This window comes from Cicer arietinum, chromosome 3, assembly GCF_000331145.2.
Source record: "Cicer arietinum cultivar CDC Frontier isolate Library 1 chromosome 3, Cicar.CDCFrontier_v2.0, whole genome shotgun sequence".
NCBI lineage: Eukaryota > Viridiplantae > Streptophyta > Magnoliopsida > Fabales > Fabaceae > Cicer > Cicer arietinum.
Window position 1 is genome coordinate 65,416,872 of NC_021162.2, and position 15,586 is coordinate 65,432,457.

The 15,586-nt window shown below is 26.0% G+C and overlaps 2 protein-coding genes across 7 annotated transcripts; both read right to left on the minus strand.

Annotated features, from left to right (window-relative positions):
* Window positions 1-7,791: 7,791 nt before the first annotated feature.
* On the minus strand, window positions 7,792-9,574 carry LOC101506826 (transcription factor MYB60). The gene is made up of 3 exons (XM_004493191.4): window positions 9,240-9,574; window positions 8,916-9,045; window positions 7,792-8,791 (listed from the first exon to the last, which is right to left on the minus strand). The coding sequence occupies exons 1-3, from the start codon at window positions 9,370-9,372 to the stop codon at window positions 8,071-8,073; spliced, it is 984 nt and encodes a 327-aa protein (XP_004493248.1). The 5' UTR covers window positions 9,373-9,574; the 3' UTR covers window positions 7,792-8,070.
* A 2,762-nt stretch (window positions 9,575-12,336) lies between these two features.
* Window positions 12,337-15,181, minus strand: LOC101507163 (F-box protein SKIP24). Of its 6 annotated transcripts, none has more exons than XR_012162417.1 (6): window positions 14,827-15,181; window positions 14,514-14,687; window positions 13,959-14,121; window positions 13,728-13,869; window positions 13,361-13,455; window positions 12,337-12,714 (listed from the first exon to the last, which is right to left on the minus strand). XR_012162417.1 is itself a non-coding variant. In XM_004493194.4 (6 exons), exons 1-5 carry the CDS (start codon window positions 15,045-15,047, stop codon window positions 13,427-13,429), a joined length of 729 nt encoding a protein of 242 aa, XP_004493251.1. In that variant the 5' UTR covers window positions 15,048-15,181; the 3' UTR covers window positions 12,337-12,714; window positions 13,379-13,426. The 6 variants fall into 6 exon arrangements, 4 of the variants coding, with proteins under 4 accessions (XP_004493251.1, XP_004493249.1, XP_073222740.1 ...); XM_004493194.4 differs by having other exon boundaries at window positions 13,379-13,455; XM_004493192.4 differs by having other exon boundaries at window positions 13,379-13,455; window positions 13,716-13,869.
* Window positions 15,182-15,586: the final 405 nt, after the last annotated feature.

Sequence of the window (15,586 nt, forward strand, 5' to 3'; positions counted from 1 at the left end):
AAGCATTACAATTAAGAGCTTTGTCACATTGCAAATTATCGTACAGGATCTTGAGAGTAAAATATTCAGTGTGTTTGGGTAAACACTTTAAATAAGTATATATAATATGTATTATAGAGTGTTCTTAATATATTATTTTCTGATAGCAAAATAAGATATATATATATATATTAAATTGATTGTATTTTTGTTAATTCCGTCTTAAAATATTGTACTGGTCTTAGTCAAGTGCATTCAATATTCATTAAGTTAACACTATTTTTTAAAAATAATTAAGGTAGCACCTTAGAACTTCCCCGAATACTGTATTTGTTCATACATAGAATAATAATTTTTAAATAATAATAAAATAAAAATATAAGTTGAATTTAAGGTAGAATATAGATTAAAATTTATAATTTAATAAAAAAGACAAAATACATGTACATAAAAATTATAAAAAAAAATTAATTTTATTATTTTATTAGCAAAGTTGATTCGTGAATAAGTATATAAAGAATATTAACACCCTAAATTTACTCCTTCCTCAAATTTCAACTTTTAAAAAAACTACATTCAATTAAAATAAAATTTTTTCGTTAAAGTCGAGACTAATTCAAATTGTGTTTTCGTGCCACAGAATGAAGGGATAATTTTATTTGTATGAATGATGTGTTTCGTTTCTTCGGTGGAACTGATTGACGTGAAACCTCCCCCGTAAAGTTGTAATGTCTGCCTATTGTATTAATGCAATAAATGAGTTTAATTATTATATAGCGTTATTATAATACTACTACTAATAAATCACATTTATTTATAATTATAATTTTAAAAATAATTATAATAAAAATTAAATATTTTTAATAATTTAACAATTATGATTAATATATAATATAATTTTTTTCCGAATGATGTATATGAACTTTTTTTTGTGAAAGATGAATTAAATCTTCAAATAAATACAATCCACAATTTTTAATCTTTTTTCACATTTAAATTCTTGACAAATGTATCAAATGTACTTGTTAGTATTTCTCAAAAAAATATATATATATTTGAAAATGTACTTGTTAGTATTTCTAAAAAAATAAATAAAAATAATATCTAACCCATACTTGACAATATATATATTCACTAACAATATATACCACATGAATCAAATTACTTTAATTAATATTTTTAAAATAATTTAAATAATTTTATTTCAATGATAATATATTCCGTGCTTGACACATACTACACGTTAATTTGAAATAAATATATTATTTTCACGATAATTAAATATAAAAACATAAAATTAAGATATTGAGGTAGATACTATCTCAGTCCTTAATTATAAATATTTTTTTAAAAAAATAATATGTCTTAAAAGATAAATATTTTTTAAATTATTAAATGTCTATATTTTGTCATATATATTATTTAATAATATTATTAATTTATCTTAAAAAATAAAAAATCAAATTAAATACATTTATGCATAATAGATATTTTAATAACCTTAATATATAAAATTGATATATTAAATTTAATAGTTACTTATGTTTTTAGTATATATGAAAGAAAATGAACATTTATAATTAAGTCTTACAAAAAAAGTTGTGACATTGAATGTAGGGTAGAAAGAGGCAGACCTGGAATTTGGTAGGAGTTTGAAAATGGTACAGTACAATTTTGCAGCTGGATTCTCGTATGACAGAGACCAACACTTACCGTACACCTTTGAGATTTTCGGAATTCGGATGCATAGATTTTTTTCTTTTCCTAATAAAATTTATGATGGTGATGGTCCCATTTAAGGTAATTTTTTTTTTTATAATTCATTAATTTATAAAATAATTTTTGTATGTCTTTAATGGCGTTAGAGATAATCAAACTCGCAATTTAATACACATTTCATTATTAGATTAAACTATTGAAATTATAGATGTTTAAATATTTTAATTTTATTATATTTATAAATATTTTAATTTTATTATATTTATAAATATTTTTATTGGTTCATGTTGTTAAGTTGAAAATTGATTTGTAATTTTTTTTTTATTTTAACAATGTTAAATTATATTATTATTAATTTTTTAATTTTTATTAATTTAAATAAATAAATATTATTGATAAGTAAAACAATAATAATATGCTCAAACTACATTATTTTTATTGTTCATAAAATAGACATTATTTTGTCAAAAAAAATATTTGAAAAATTAAACCAATAAAAAATAACATAGTATAGCTCTTATATCTATCTATGCCTGTATAAGAAAAATAATAAACTACCATAATTTTATATTCTGACATGCCTGCACAATTAAGGATAAGGGTAAATTACATTAAAATAATATTTTTTTATGTAGATTAAATTATTCAATTATTCTTTTTTATATTTTTCATATTCATCTTTCTTTTCTTTTCTCTAAAATTTTTTGTGACTCTCACAATATCGCTTTCATTCTATTCTTTATTATATATTATTTTATATCTATATTTCTTATCTCTTTTTCATTATCTTCTTCTAGGTTAAAATTCACTATATTTTTTCTCTATATTTACATCAATTCACCTCTTTCTCATTTTCTCCCCCCTTTCAATTTTTTGCATCTTTCCTCTTTCCCATGCCTAACTTATATATGGAGAAGTCCCAAATGAACATTTGTCTTATTCTTTTTTTTTTTTGAACATTTTTGTTTTGTTTTGAATTCTTTCACTTTTAATTACAAGTGGATTATTTTTTGGTGCCCCTTAATTTATACAAGTTTATTATTTTCTTATCTTCGTTCCTTGATCATTTTTTACTTAATTTTATTATAAGATACTATTGTATTTTCTTACAATTAAATGAAGAATTGAAAGAAAAAAAAGTTAAATTGGTACAAATAGTATTTCAGATAAATAAAGCTAACTCAATAAAAAGGTACGAAGTCAATAACGATTTATTGTATTTTCTTAATTTGTTTTTTTAATATCTTCTAAAAAAAGAGAAACATTATAATTATATGAAAAATTGTATTTCAATAGATTCACTTATAACAAACTTCTAAATATTTTTATTTTATATAATCATTTCTTTTTTTCAAATATTACCCGCTTTTTTTGGTTCAATAGATTAGTAGCTACCATATAGATTCACACACTTTAAATATAAAAAATCTCAAATTCAAACTCACACAGTTGAAAATCGATTTTCTTACAACAACAATTGAGTTATAGTTATCAAACCCAATATCATCAACAATATGTGCCACCGTGTGTATGTATATACATATTTTGTAAAGAGTTAAATAATTTTTTAATCCATATAAATATATCATATTTCTATTTTAGTTTTTTATTTTTATTTTTTTCTTAAAACAATAGTTCTTCAAATATTTATTATCTACAATTTTAGTTGTTTCTGCTTTTAAATTAATTTATATGTATTATCTAAATCTTTAAATATTTTTTAATGCATGTTTAGAATATTAAATTCATCTTTTATTCAAAGTTTTAAAATATTTATAAAAAAAATTCTTATAATATTTTTAACATGTTTCAAAAAAATATTTAAAAATTCAAACAATAAACGTAAACTTATTTAAAAACAACAAAAAGAATTACTAATAAAAAAACATTAAGAAATTATTATTTAGAAAAATTAAAAATAAAATATAATATATTTATATATAAAAAAAAACTATTTTAACTCTTGCAAAAAGTTTAATACATAAAGTTATTTCATATTTTAATTTCACAAACTAGAATAGGCCGTACATATATTACAATGCGCGCGGTAAAAGAAGGCAAGTGAGAGAAAGGGTGAATTGAATGTCACATTATGATAGTTAATATTAATTAATGAATGGATCAGAATAAAGTCAGAGTGAATAAATATTCCATCACATAGAAGATAGAGAAATTTTTACTAACATCAAAACAACATTTTATTAGGGAACCCCACTTTTATTACCCAGAAAAGTTGGCAATAGAATTCTAGTTGTAGGAGAAAAGGTTTTATGGCCTATTCATCACAACAACATAAATGATGCAACACTTCTCCACCACAGACCTACATATTCATTTATTTGCCGTTAATATTACTACTTCACTTTTTCACTTTTGTGTTACTTCACATGCTTTCTCTTTCCTTAATATTGAAAAGTTAATAAATGTAGTCTTAATTTAATATAAAATACATCCATTTTTTAGTTTTTTTTTTTTATATTTTATTTTTAAAATAGTAAACTATAAGGATACTCAAAATTTCTTTCCTATGCTACTCTTTCTTTTTTTGCTAAAAAAAGTATAATAATAACAACTCCTAAGTATTATGACAATATATTAATTAAATTAGTTTTTTTTAGGGTTTAAGGTACCCACATTAATGTAATCTTTTTTTACTTAACGTGTTATTGTATCTCAATATATAGATATTTATGCATGTATTTTAAGCAAATATCACAATGTAGACATACTCTCATAGTAAAATATGATTGAAAATCTATGTTAAAATATTTTTTTTCCTTGAAATGATATATTTATATATAAAACAATCAAGAGTAAAAAAAAATTTGTTTTGTCTCATTTAAAATGATTTTTTATCTTAAATTATTTATCATTTTATAATACGGATATAATATTTATTATTTTTTTCTAATGTTACTCCTATTTATTAAAGCTGTTGCAAATATATTATAAACAAATAATAAATGAAGTAGAATGATAATTTAGTCTTAATATATTATTTTACATTAATTAAAAATTGGTATAAATAATTATTTTCTTGAGAAGTGTATATTGCAAAAAATACACATAATGAGACGGATGAAGTATATGCTAGTTAACTAATTATAGTAGGGTACAGTGATGAAGAATTTCACCGTTAGACCTCTTTCTTGCACATTAGAGGAACCCTAACAAAATTACAAAATCACTAAATGGTTAATAAAGTCCAATACATTTAGAAAAATAAAACGGATGTGTATTGTTTTTAAGTTTGGTTTGTCACGTCTTAATTGTTAATTATGTTGGCAAAATGATATCATTAGAAGAAAATGATATAGGCCACTATTTACTACCACCTTCACCACCCGTGCTTGTATTAATTAAACTTCTAATATGGAAAATTTTCATGCTTACCAGAGAAGTTTAAAGAGAAGAATATTATTTGATAGCTTGTAATATTTATAAATCATAACTATCACTCTCTTTTACATGACCGGCCATAATTTAATGCATTTTTTTAAAAAAAAATTGTAAAAAGTAACACTACTCTTTTTATATTTGTTTGCAAAATACTTATTAAATAATACTCCTTCCCTCTCTTATAAGTGTTACATTTGTAATGTTTCTTTATCTCAATTTATTTGCCGCTATCACTTTTAATGTAAGTATTTATTTTTGTTCTAATTAATATAAATATTTTAATCTTAACACATTATTTTATAATAAAAATCAATATATAACTAATTAGTTATTTATGTAAATTTCATTGTACATCATTAATAGTGTTCGTTTTTTTTTTTCTTTACTTTTTGCATGAGAGTGTGTCTACTCTAATATAAATTTGCATACTCCCTTATATCTAATTTTAAGTATTTATTGAAGAAGAAAAAAACGATGAATATAAGTATCGTGTAAATTACCATACGTGTTTATTATAGTTTTCATTAAATATTTCTCTTTATTATTATTACTTTTTTTATCTCATAATTAACGACTCATTTTAATCATTTTACACACACACACATATATATATATATATATATATATATATATATATATATATATATATATATATATATATATATATATATATATAGGTATATAGTTTAGCTTCTAGCTCAAGTTATATTTTTAAACTACTGTCTTATTTGGATTTTGTAGAGAAACCTTTAAGATTTTGTACTTTGTAAAAAATACCCTTAATTGAAGAGTATAAGTACCATTAATATTAATTTTAATTTCCAAACAATAGTATTTTTTGGTGTAACAGTATATATTTCTAATATTGCATAACTTTCACACACTATTTTAGAAATCCCATACATAACTAACTTTGTTTTCTATCATTAAATTTCAACATTTAATATATATATATATATATATATATATATATATATAAAAGATAATGATACTTTTATTTATCATTTTTTTAATTGACGTAAAATAATTAAATACAAGAATTATATTTGAAAATAAGAGAGGAGTTTAAACGAGTCAAGTAATTGGACTAAGTAGTAAGAATTGAATGATGCACCTCATCTTTAGTTGTCCACTCGCAATCACAACATGTCGTATCTATTACTCCCATAGCCGCTGCAATAAATATAGTCTTAAAGTCAAGGTTGGCTATCCACAAAATTAACATCATATTATTGCTCTTAAGAGCCTTTTATTATTGCTCTGAATCACTATAAAAACATTGTTTATTAGCATTCAAATTACATACTCAATTTATCAGCTACTTCTTCACTTTTAATATATACTAGTACGTACTAGTATCTGTTTTTCTAAGGTATACACTATAATGTTGTATGCAATACTAAAAAATATATTAGTACTATAAATTATTGTAATTACTTTCTCCGTTCTCTTTTTAAGTGTTGAGTTTCTAGAAATTATTTATTCTTTTTTTATTTGTCATTTTCAAAATTCAAAGTAGCATTAAATATTATTTTAATAAAAATACTCGTGACTATATATTTATGGTAGAAAGAAAAATATGTAAAATGAGATAATATGCAATTAAAAAGGAAGGAGGTTTAATATAATTTTCTTTAACCAAAATAAATACATTTTTTTAATGATTATCTTAATTAAGATAATATTCATCATTGAAAAATAGAATTGGTGAAGCTTACATGCACCAGCTACATAAGAGTGCATTTGTTGCATATAAATCTTGTGAAATAAAATCAAAGTTATATACATATATGGCATTCATGATATTAGCAATGGTAGCCAGCTTTTCACTCACCGAAAGGTAAAAAGAAGTTCACATGCTTCCCATACAATTTTTTTCCAAAAAGAAAGGAGTTTTAGGGACCTATTTACCTTCTTTGCAAGCAAGACTTTCGTGACACCATTCTATTATTTCACTCATTTATATATAGCTATTCTTCCACTTTTTCAAATAGCTCATTTTATGCTTAATATTAGTAAAATACAATATTCATGCATGTTCTCATCTCACATAAGAATAAAATGGCGGTTCTTGGATCTTAATTAAAAATAGTTTGATGAATTTTAATTAGAGTCCAAATGGCATGCCAATATCTCTTATAATGACTAAATTTAAAAATCCCTTAATTAAATTGTCTAAATTATTGATAGAAAAAATACACAATGATGATGAAAAAATGGCATGTTTTTATTTTTTTTGAGTTCAACTGATTTAGTAATAATTAATAATTCAATTATGATTTTGCCTAAAAATATGAAAAGTTAAGCTAGTAGTATAAGAGTAGTTTAGTGGCGGCAATATCAAAGTACCATTTTTTGATATAAAAATAATAATAAAATAAAAAACTTTTTTTGTGTGTGCATTAACTTGTACACTTGGACACAATGGTCACATCATAATTTCCTCTCTACATCAATTATTATGACAATTGAGCTGATATATATGCTAATTAATACAATACAATTTGATGCATATTGAACCCTTCTCCAATGAATTGTCTTTCATTATTTATCTTCTATGAATTAATTTTTCTCTCTTAGTAGGGACCAATTAATATAAAATTATCTATACTCTTAACAATCAGAAACAAAAAAGGTAAAAGGAGAAACAATGTAAATTATAATAGTATAGTTGAGTAGCTAGGCACAATAACATTTTGATATAACTAATTGTTATTGTATTTATTATTTAGGCTCAAAGTTAACATTGGTAGTTTTTCTACAATGCAAAGAGCAATTAACCTTAGTACTTGAAATAATAAAACAACATGTAATAAATAATGAAAGTTCAAAGTTACAAGTTGAAAGAGATGATAACTTGTAAGATCCTCAACCCATGTAATATAAGGATTAAACCCTAGTTTATCTTTATGATTGGAATAATTTTTGACATATCAGAAACTTAGGAAATAATTATTGGTGATATTTCCAAAGTTAGAACATTGGATCAGATAATTCCATCATTTCTTCCACGTGTCCAACATTTTCATCCAATAACCACTTCTCAAGAAATGACAATGGTGGAGCTCCACCACAATTAATATTATTCTTAATATTAATATTAATATTATGATTATGATTATTCTTGTTGTGATGAGAAGAAGAAGAAGAAGCACAACACTTTTCAGGCATAGAATCACAAGTTGACTTGTCCCAAGCTGCAGCATTGTTATTGTTGTTAAGATTCTCAAATGAAAGAATAGAATCAAACTCTTCATGTGAAACTAAATCTCTTCCATGATCAGTAATATATTTGGAAGTAGTAGTAATTTTGTGATGATCAAAATTATTATTATTATTATTATTATTATGATCATATTTGATGAGTGGAGGAGGATTTGGAGAAGTTCTCATCCAACCTTCTAGAAGCCTTGAAATATTCTCAGTGCTTGAAGCATATGTTGTTGATGATGAAGATTGAGTAAGCTTTAAGGATGAAGCATGATTGTTGCTAATATCTAAACTTCTATCACTAAAGCTTTTGTTGGATAAATATTGATGATGATGAGAAGTTGAGTTTGATGATTGAACTTGGTTTGGATTATCTAAAGAAGCTTCTTGAAATTTCTTCAGCTTTTTCTTTAGATGTGTGTTCCAATAATTCTTTATATCATTATCTGTTCTTTGTGGAAGATATGAAGCTATGGCTGCCCATCTGTCAAACATTTTTTCTTTATAATCAAAATCTACATCATTTTTTATATATTCTCAAAATCACAAATCAAATATTATTATTATTATTATTATTTTCATTAATGAAATGTGTGAAGATTAATTACTTGTTACCGAGAAGAGCTTGCAAATGAATAATCATTCCTTCCTCATGAGGAGTAAAATTCCCTCTCTTGATTCCTGGCCTCAGATAATTTGTCCATCTAAGCCTGCAACTTTTGCTGCACCTTGATAACCCTTTTTATCCAACAATTCAACTTTATTTATTCATTTCATTCAAATAAATATATATCAAATAAATTAGACACACAAATAAATCATTATGTACAATATATCATAGTAACTAAATATTACATCTTTTGAGAAAAGCTTACTAAACAAAATAAGAAAAGAATTTTGAATATATATTTAATTATATAATAATTAGTTACCTGTATTAGTAGGCACTGATCTCCAATTTCCTGGACCATGTTCTTGAATATAAGAAACAAGGATGATATCTTCTTCAGGTGTCCATGGACCTTTCTTGATGCCAACTTTGTCACAACAAGGAGGCCTTCCCATGGAATTTTTTTTTCACTCCTAAATTTTCAGCCTCAAAATCACTACTATGGTACTCACTCTCTTTTATTTATTTATTTTTTTCTTTTTTTTCTTTAGGCTATAAAATTGAGAGAGAGAGCTTTCAAATAGTATGAATATATGCATGTGATTGCTTTATATACTTCATGACTTTGAGGAAAAGAATGCTTTTATTCTAAATCTCATTCATATCTACCATGCTGAGTCACCTAACTCTTTTACTTGCTTTATAATGATGTAGTCAATGCTACAAACCAAAGTCAGCGAGAAGAGTTTCAGCATTTTTCTCTTTTTCCTTTTTTTTTTTTTTTTGTGGGTCACGTGGCTCTTTTTGTTTTCACCAAAGTTAGGAAATTTAATAACACCTACCTTTTTTTTCAATCCACATACTTTAATTTGTATAGCTACTTAGTACACTAATCACACTGTATTCAATTTATACATAAATTTGGTATAGAGATATAGTAGTAATAAATTCAGCCTAAAAATGATGTGTATATATTTTTCTTTCTAAAAATATCTTTTGATTTATCAAAAATAAAGAAATTATATGGTCCCGGGGGAAATAAAAAAGGGGACCATAGATCAATTTTTCGTTGAAAAATAGGAAAAAGTTTCAATTTTATGAAATTTTGAAACCGAGAACTAAGGATAGATTAAAACAGCAATGACTACCTCTTTTATGTTTTTTTTAAATTGCTTTGAATGTTGCAACTAATTACTTAAAAGTTATGCAGAAATAATAATTATAAAAAATTATTGGATTAAATATTTATATTTAGCATCTTAAATGCTATTTATACAAATTTTAATATTTTAAGAAATAGAATTTTATATTTCACTAAATCAAATTTTATAAAATAAAAAATAAAAAAAAGACATATCCCTTTTTTGGATTGGACTCTAGAAACTCCTATAAAAATAATTGAGTTGAATGAAGATGCATAAGCGTAGGTTGTAAACTTATTGTAAAAGATAACTGCAAAAATACTCAATTTTGATTGGATGTATAAACTACTTTATACTAGAAGTTCATTTTTCGCTTCCTCAAAATAAATTAAGTCCTAAACTTTTATTTTGGTCCAAAATTGAAGTCCTTTAATTTACTGAACATAAAATTGAAAGCACGTTTAGTTATGACATTATTTTCCAACAAATATATGGTTTTTATTTTATTTCGTTTTTCCTTTCCTAGCTATGCAAGCAGCAGAAAATAACATAAATATCCCCGTTAGGTTTGGAAAATATTGTTGCTAGCTTTTGGGGAATGTTTCGAGAATCTTGAAACAAAAATGAATAAGGATGTGTAGTTAGTTGTTTGTCATAATGCAGGGTAAATATATTTTTTGTAATTGTCAACGGGTTCGATCTAAAGTAATGTGCATACATGTGACCTAAAGTTTCAAAATAAATTAATAAATTATGTATGATTGGAGTCCTCGTATATGTAAAAATCAGTAATCAAATGATTCAATTTTCTTCGAATAGTTTGCTTCATGATTTCATGAGTTCTTTTTCATCATTTGATATTATGCTGAGAGAAAGAGTGGGAGAGAGATAATAAAAGAGAGTTTTCTTATAAATTAGCTCCTCTTAATCACGTTTAAATCATGACAAGTATTAAGTTACTGTATAAATTTCTATCACTTACTATTACTTTGTTCTGTCACTTACTATGACAAGATAATTGAGTTAAAATTTAGTCAACAAAAATTATATATTAAATTTATAATATGGTCTAAGAAAGAATAATTATCATTTTTTTTTCTTCAGCATTTGCATTGCAAATTCAATTGTGATTTACGCACATTATTTGGAAATGGAATAAACAAAATAGTTTAATAAACATAAATTAATTTTACACTTATTATCTAATAAGAGTATTCTTTTTTTTATAATCATACCACTAATTTTAAAATGCAATATAAAGATGGGAGAGAAAACAATTGATTTTTATTGGATAACATTAATTAGTTTATGGTAAGGGTCCATATCCTTTAAATCTTAAATAAAAAATAATGTAACCAAAGAAATAGTTTTGATTTAGGATAAAATTGTGTGTAATGAAAGACTACCTAATGTGATACGCATTTAAAAGCAGGTTTGAATGGCCTCCACCCTCTTGGAGAGATGAGTTTCTTTGTATGTCAATCATAATAAAAAACATGTACCCCACATAGAATTGACCTTGATGTAAAATATTGAATATCTATTACATAAACTTGTACGTAATCTATCTTGTTTGCTCACAAAAAAGTTTTGGTTTTTATATATTAAAATTCATTGACTTTTATTGTACTAACACTATTTATAAACCCAGATTTTCTTCCAAAATAAATGTGGAAAAAGAAAAGTGAAACTGCTACCAACTCACATACATGTCAGTATTTTTATTTAAAAAAAAAATTGTGTGCACGTTTTCAAAAACAAATGACTGAAGTGTTAGAAATAAATAAGCAATGGAAAAACTTTTTCATGTTTGTTAGCAAAACGAAATACCAGGTATTTTATATACACAAAAAATACGAAAATCATGAGACATTTTATCTATAAAAAACTGTGCAAAATGATTTCTGCTATATTTTACAGATAAAATTCATCTGCTAATAATGACAAGGAGTTAAATAAGGTCTTGAAGCTAAATTTCTCCTAAATAATAAGGTCTTGAAGCAAGATCTTAGACAACAACAAAAAATGTATAAGAAATTTCTTTCTTGCTAAAAACAAAAGAGTTAGTGGTCCAGGATAAGTCCTTTGGTGGTTCCAAATCAAGAGTGCAATGCAAAATAATGCATTCTATTCTAGGATTGGATTATATAAATGTATTATCAATCAGCAGAGAACAATTTGCAGTCTTGATCAGTACTATGTAACATGAGAAACTGACACAACAATTAGTTCACCTGACAACTCCTGCAGTGCAGCATCATGTTTAATACATCAAAGTTCTCCAACCATGAGCAAAAGCATATAATAAAATATGTAATAAAGGTCTAACAAACGGTGGAAATGTACACATAAAGTGGCAGCAGAATAGGTACAAATTACAATATGATTATTACTATGTCAACTAATAGTAGTAACACTTTTTAATGCATTTGTTACAAACCAAGTGGCATCTCAACTCTTTTAAGTTACACATGACAATGTTTCTAATACCACATTTTTCCATTAAGTTTCAATCCTTACGGCAAATACATCCTCTCCACCAAGTGCAGTAGGGTTTCATGGCAGGTTAAACATTTCAGTTCCAATGGATGAGAGACCAAAGACCAGTAAAATTTATCTCCTTAGAATTTTACTCATCGTCCAATGCAACTTTGGCTGCCAAAAACATAATAACTAGGAATCAAATTTTGGCAGAAAAAGGGAATAACAACCAAACTCTTTCTTCACTAAGGTTTAGTCTGAATTAGCTTCTGACTTATGAAAGCCTCTCAATCAAAATAAGTTTATGGTTCTTCATTTACTAAATGTCCTTATAAGTTTGTACACATTCATGGAGAATTAAAACGAAAGAGGTTATGAAAATATTAAAATATAGAAGCTAAATCCCAACTTAAACAAGAAGCTTAGATTTCAACAATCATAGGTATTGCCAGATTCTTGTAATATTTCTTTTTTCATTAGTGCTTTCTTAAGAAGTTTAAACAAACCAGCTCTAGGTGTGGTTGGTATTACATTAATTACATATCGCTGTTTGTTTTGTCATAAATCAATTCTCCAAAGAGCATAAAATACATAGTGTTGTTGCATCAATAACATCAAAATAGTAAACTTAAAGGAATAAAGCATTCCTCTTTGCTGATCTGAATTAGAGGATGACAATGCAGAGACGGGCACTTGTGAATGATTGGCACCGAAGCCTCACAATGTAAACCCTTGTCAGTTATGAGTAAAAGATTAAACATGATTTTTAATATGTAAAGAATCGTAAGTTAAGCAACAATACTTCAAAAATGATAAGAACCTTTATGCTTGCTCCTACCTCTGGAGAATAAGAACATTATCTACTTGTTGCAAGATGAACATCAATTTATGGTGTTTTGCATTGTTTTTCTCGCACTGCACAATCAAAGAAAGCATACAGCTTAATGCTAGTTTTGCATCTAAACTGAACAATTAGACAAATGACCAAAAAAGAGCATGCACTTTCAACATTACCAATCATCAAAACAATAACTAAAGATATATTAGGAATGATGGTACTATTTTCAAAGAAAATTTGACAAACAATAAGATATGATTCATAAGGCAAAAGCTGTGATATAAATAGTCATGCTAGGCAACAAATAATTTCAACTTTTTAAACAAAATTGAGTTACCATCAAACTCACAACTATTGTAGCTTTTCAATTTCTTCCGCTTGATGTTATGCTCATTCTCCCGTCCACTCTCAGGCTCATGCTCCCGAAGAGGATGATACTTCATAGCTACTAACTCTTCCTTTGCCTTATCAAGCCTACCCTTTTCATCTCTCTGAGTACAATATTGTATGAGTAACACTAACAACAACTACCCATGATCCTTCATAGATAACATGTTATAATGCAAACATCAACACTTACATGGGACTTCTCCAACCCCATAATCTGTTGCTTACAAAGCCTGAGTTCCATCTCAAGTGCACGGATCCGAGATTCAGCAGGCACAACACATTGTTCCACCATCTGTTTTTGCCTACCCCGAACAACCTCAGGTTGCCATACATTCAAAGCTACAGAGGCTTGTCTACAAAAAGAAATCACAAAAACTCTGTCAACAGAACAAAACTAATGTTACCAATGCTAATAAATGCAATAGACCAATAACAATCACAACAAGGAACAAGTTGTAGGTTCTCATACAGTGTATTTATACATACCAAAAACAACTAAACGAGCTTAACCGCGCATTTAATGAGCTAAGTCTGAATAGTTTACGAATATCTTACCAGGAATGATACACAAATCCACCCGTTAAGTATGATAAAAACAGGAAAATTACAATGACCCTCATAATTTTTCTAGCATATACATACATAGCAACAAAAAGGAAACATAAACTGATACAAAAGCAAATATTTTTGTGCATCAATGCAAAAAGATTAATGAATTAAGCAAAAAATTAGATGAAAAAAGTACCTGACCCTAAGCAAATGGGACAACTCAGTAGAAGTTTGAATGGCTTTGATTTTCTCTTGAGACACACGTGTTTGAATATCATGTAGCCTTCTAGAATGTTCAGCAATCTGGCTCTCTTTTCTCAGTACAACCCTTTTATGAGCAGCTATTTTCCTCTCCTTGTCTCTCTCGAACCTTAACACCAAAAATAAAAAATAAAAAAAAAATTGAACTTTACATAGACCCAGATGAGAGAATCAAAGAATAAAGACAAGGGTGACGTTTGGAAGCTAGGAAAAGTGGAAAAACGATAAACCCAGAATTGCAAAATTACCTGAATTTATAAAGCGATTTTGAAGAAGAATTAGAAGGTGGAGAAGGAGAAAGAGGGAATTCGGAGGAGAGAAGGTGGTTCCAAAGAGAGTCATCGGAGGAGAGGCGGTGAAGGAGGCGGCATGAGATGGAGATGCAGCAGAGGTCTTTGTAGCTCAAACCGCTTTTTCCGATTCCGATTTCGAGAATTCTACTCCACAGTTCGTTTGGGAGAGAGGACATTTTCGGAAATTCAACAAGGTTGCCGCTTTTCCTGTCACGAGTTTGGTCTTTTTACCACCACCGCCGGCACCGCCAAATAATATATATATACGATTACTTTTAAAGTTTTCTATACTCCTCCATTTCCGTCCCAAATTAATTTCAATAAATGTTTATGCTAATATTTAATAAAAATAATTTTGTAAAAGTTATATTATTTTTTTATCTATATAATTTTTAATACATATTAAATCATCAAACGACTCAAATAATTAAAGTTTATATATTAAAATATCTAAATTTGTGTTATTGGATTAAGTATATATTAATACGTAAATACATTAATTTATCCACTATGTAATAATTTTTTTTTTTCAAACTCTTTTCATTCATCGTTTTCCTCTTACATGTATGAAAATGGATTTTCAACAATGAACATTGATCTATTTAATTTAAATCAATAATTGAGATCATTTGAAACTAATTCAATGGATTCATAATTTAAACAGTTCAATCTCAAATTAATGGTTGGGATGGAATACAAGAGCAAATTGCATACT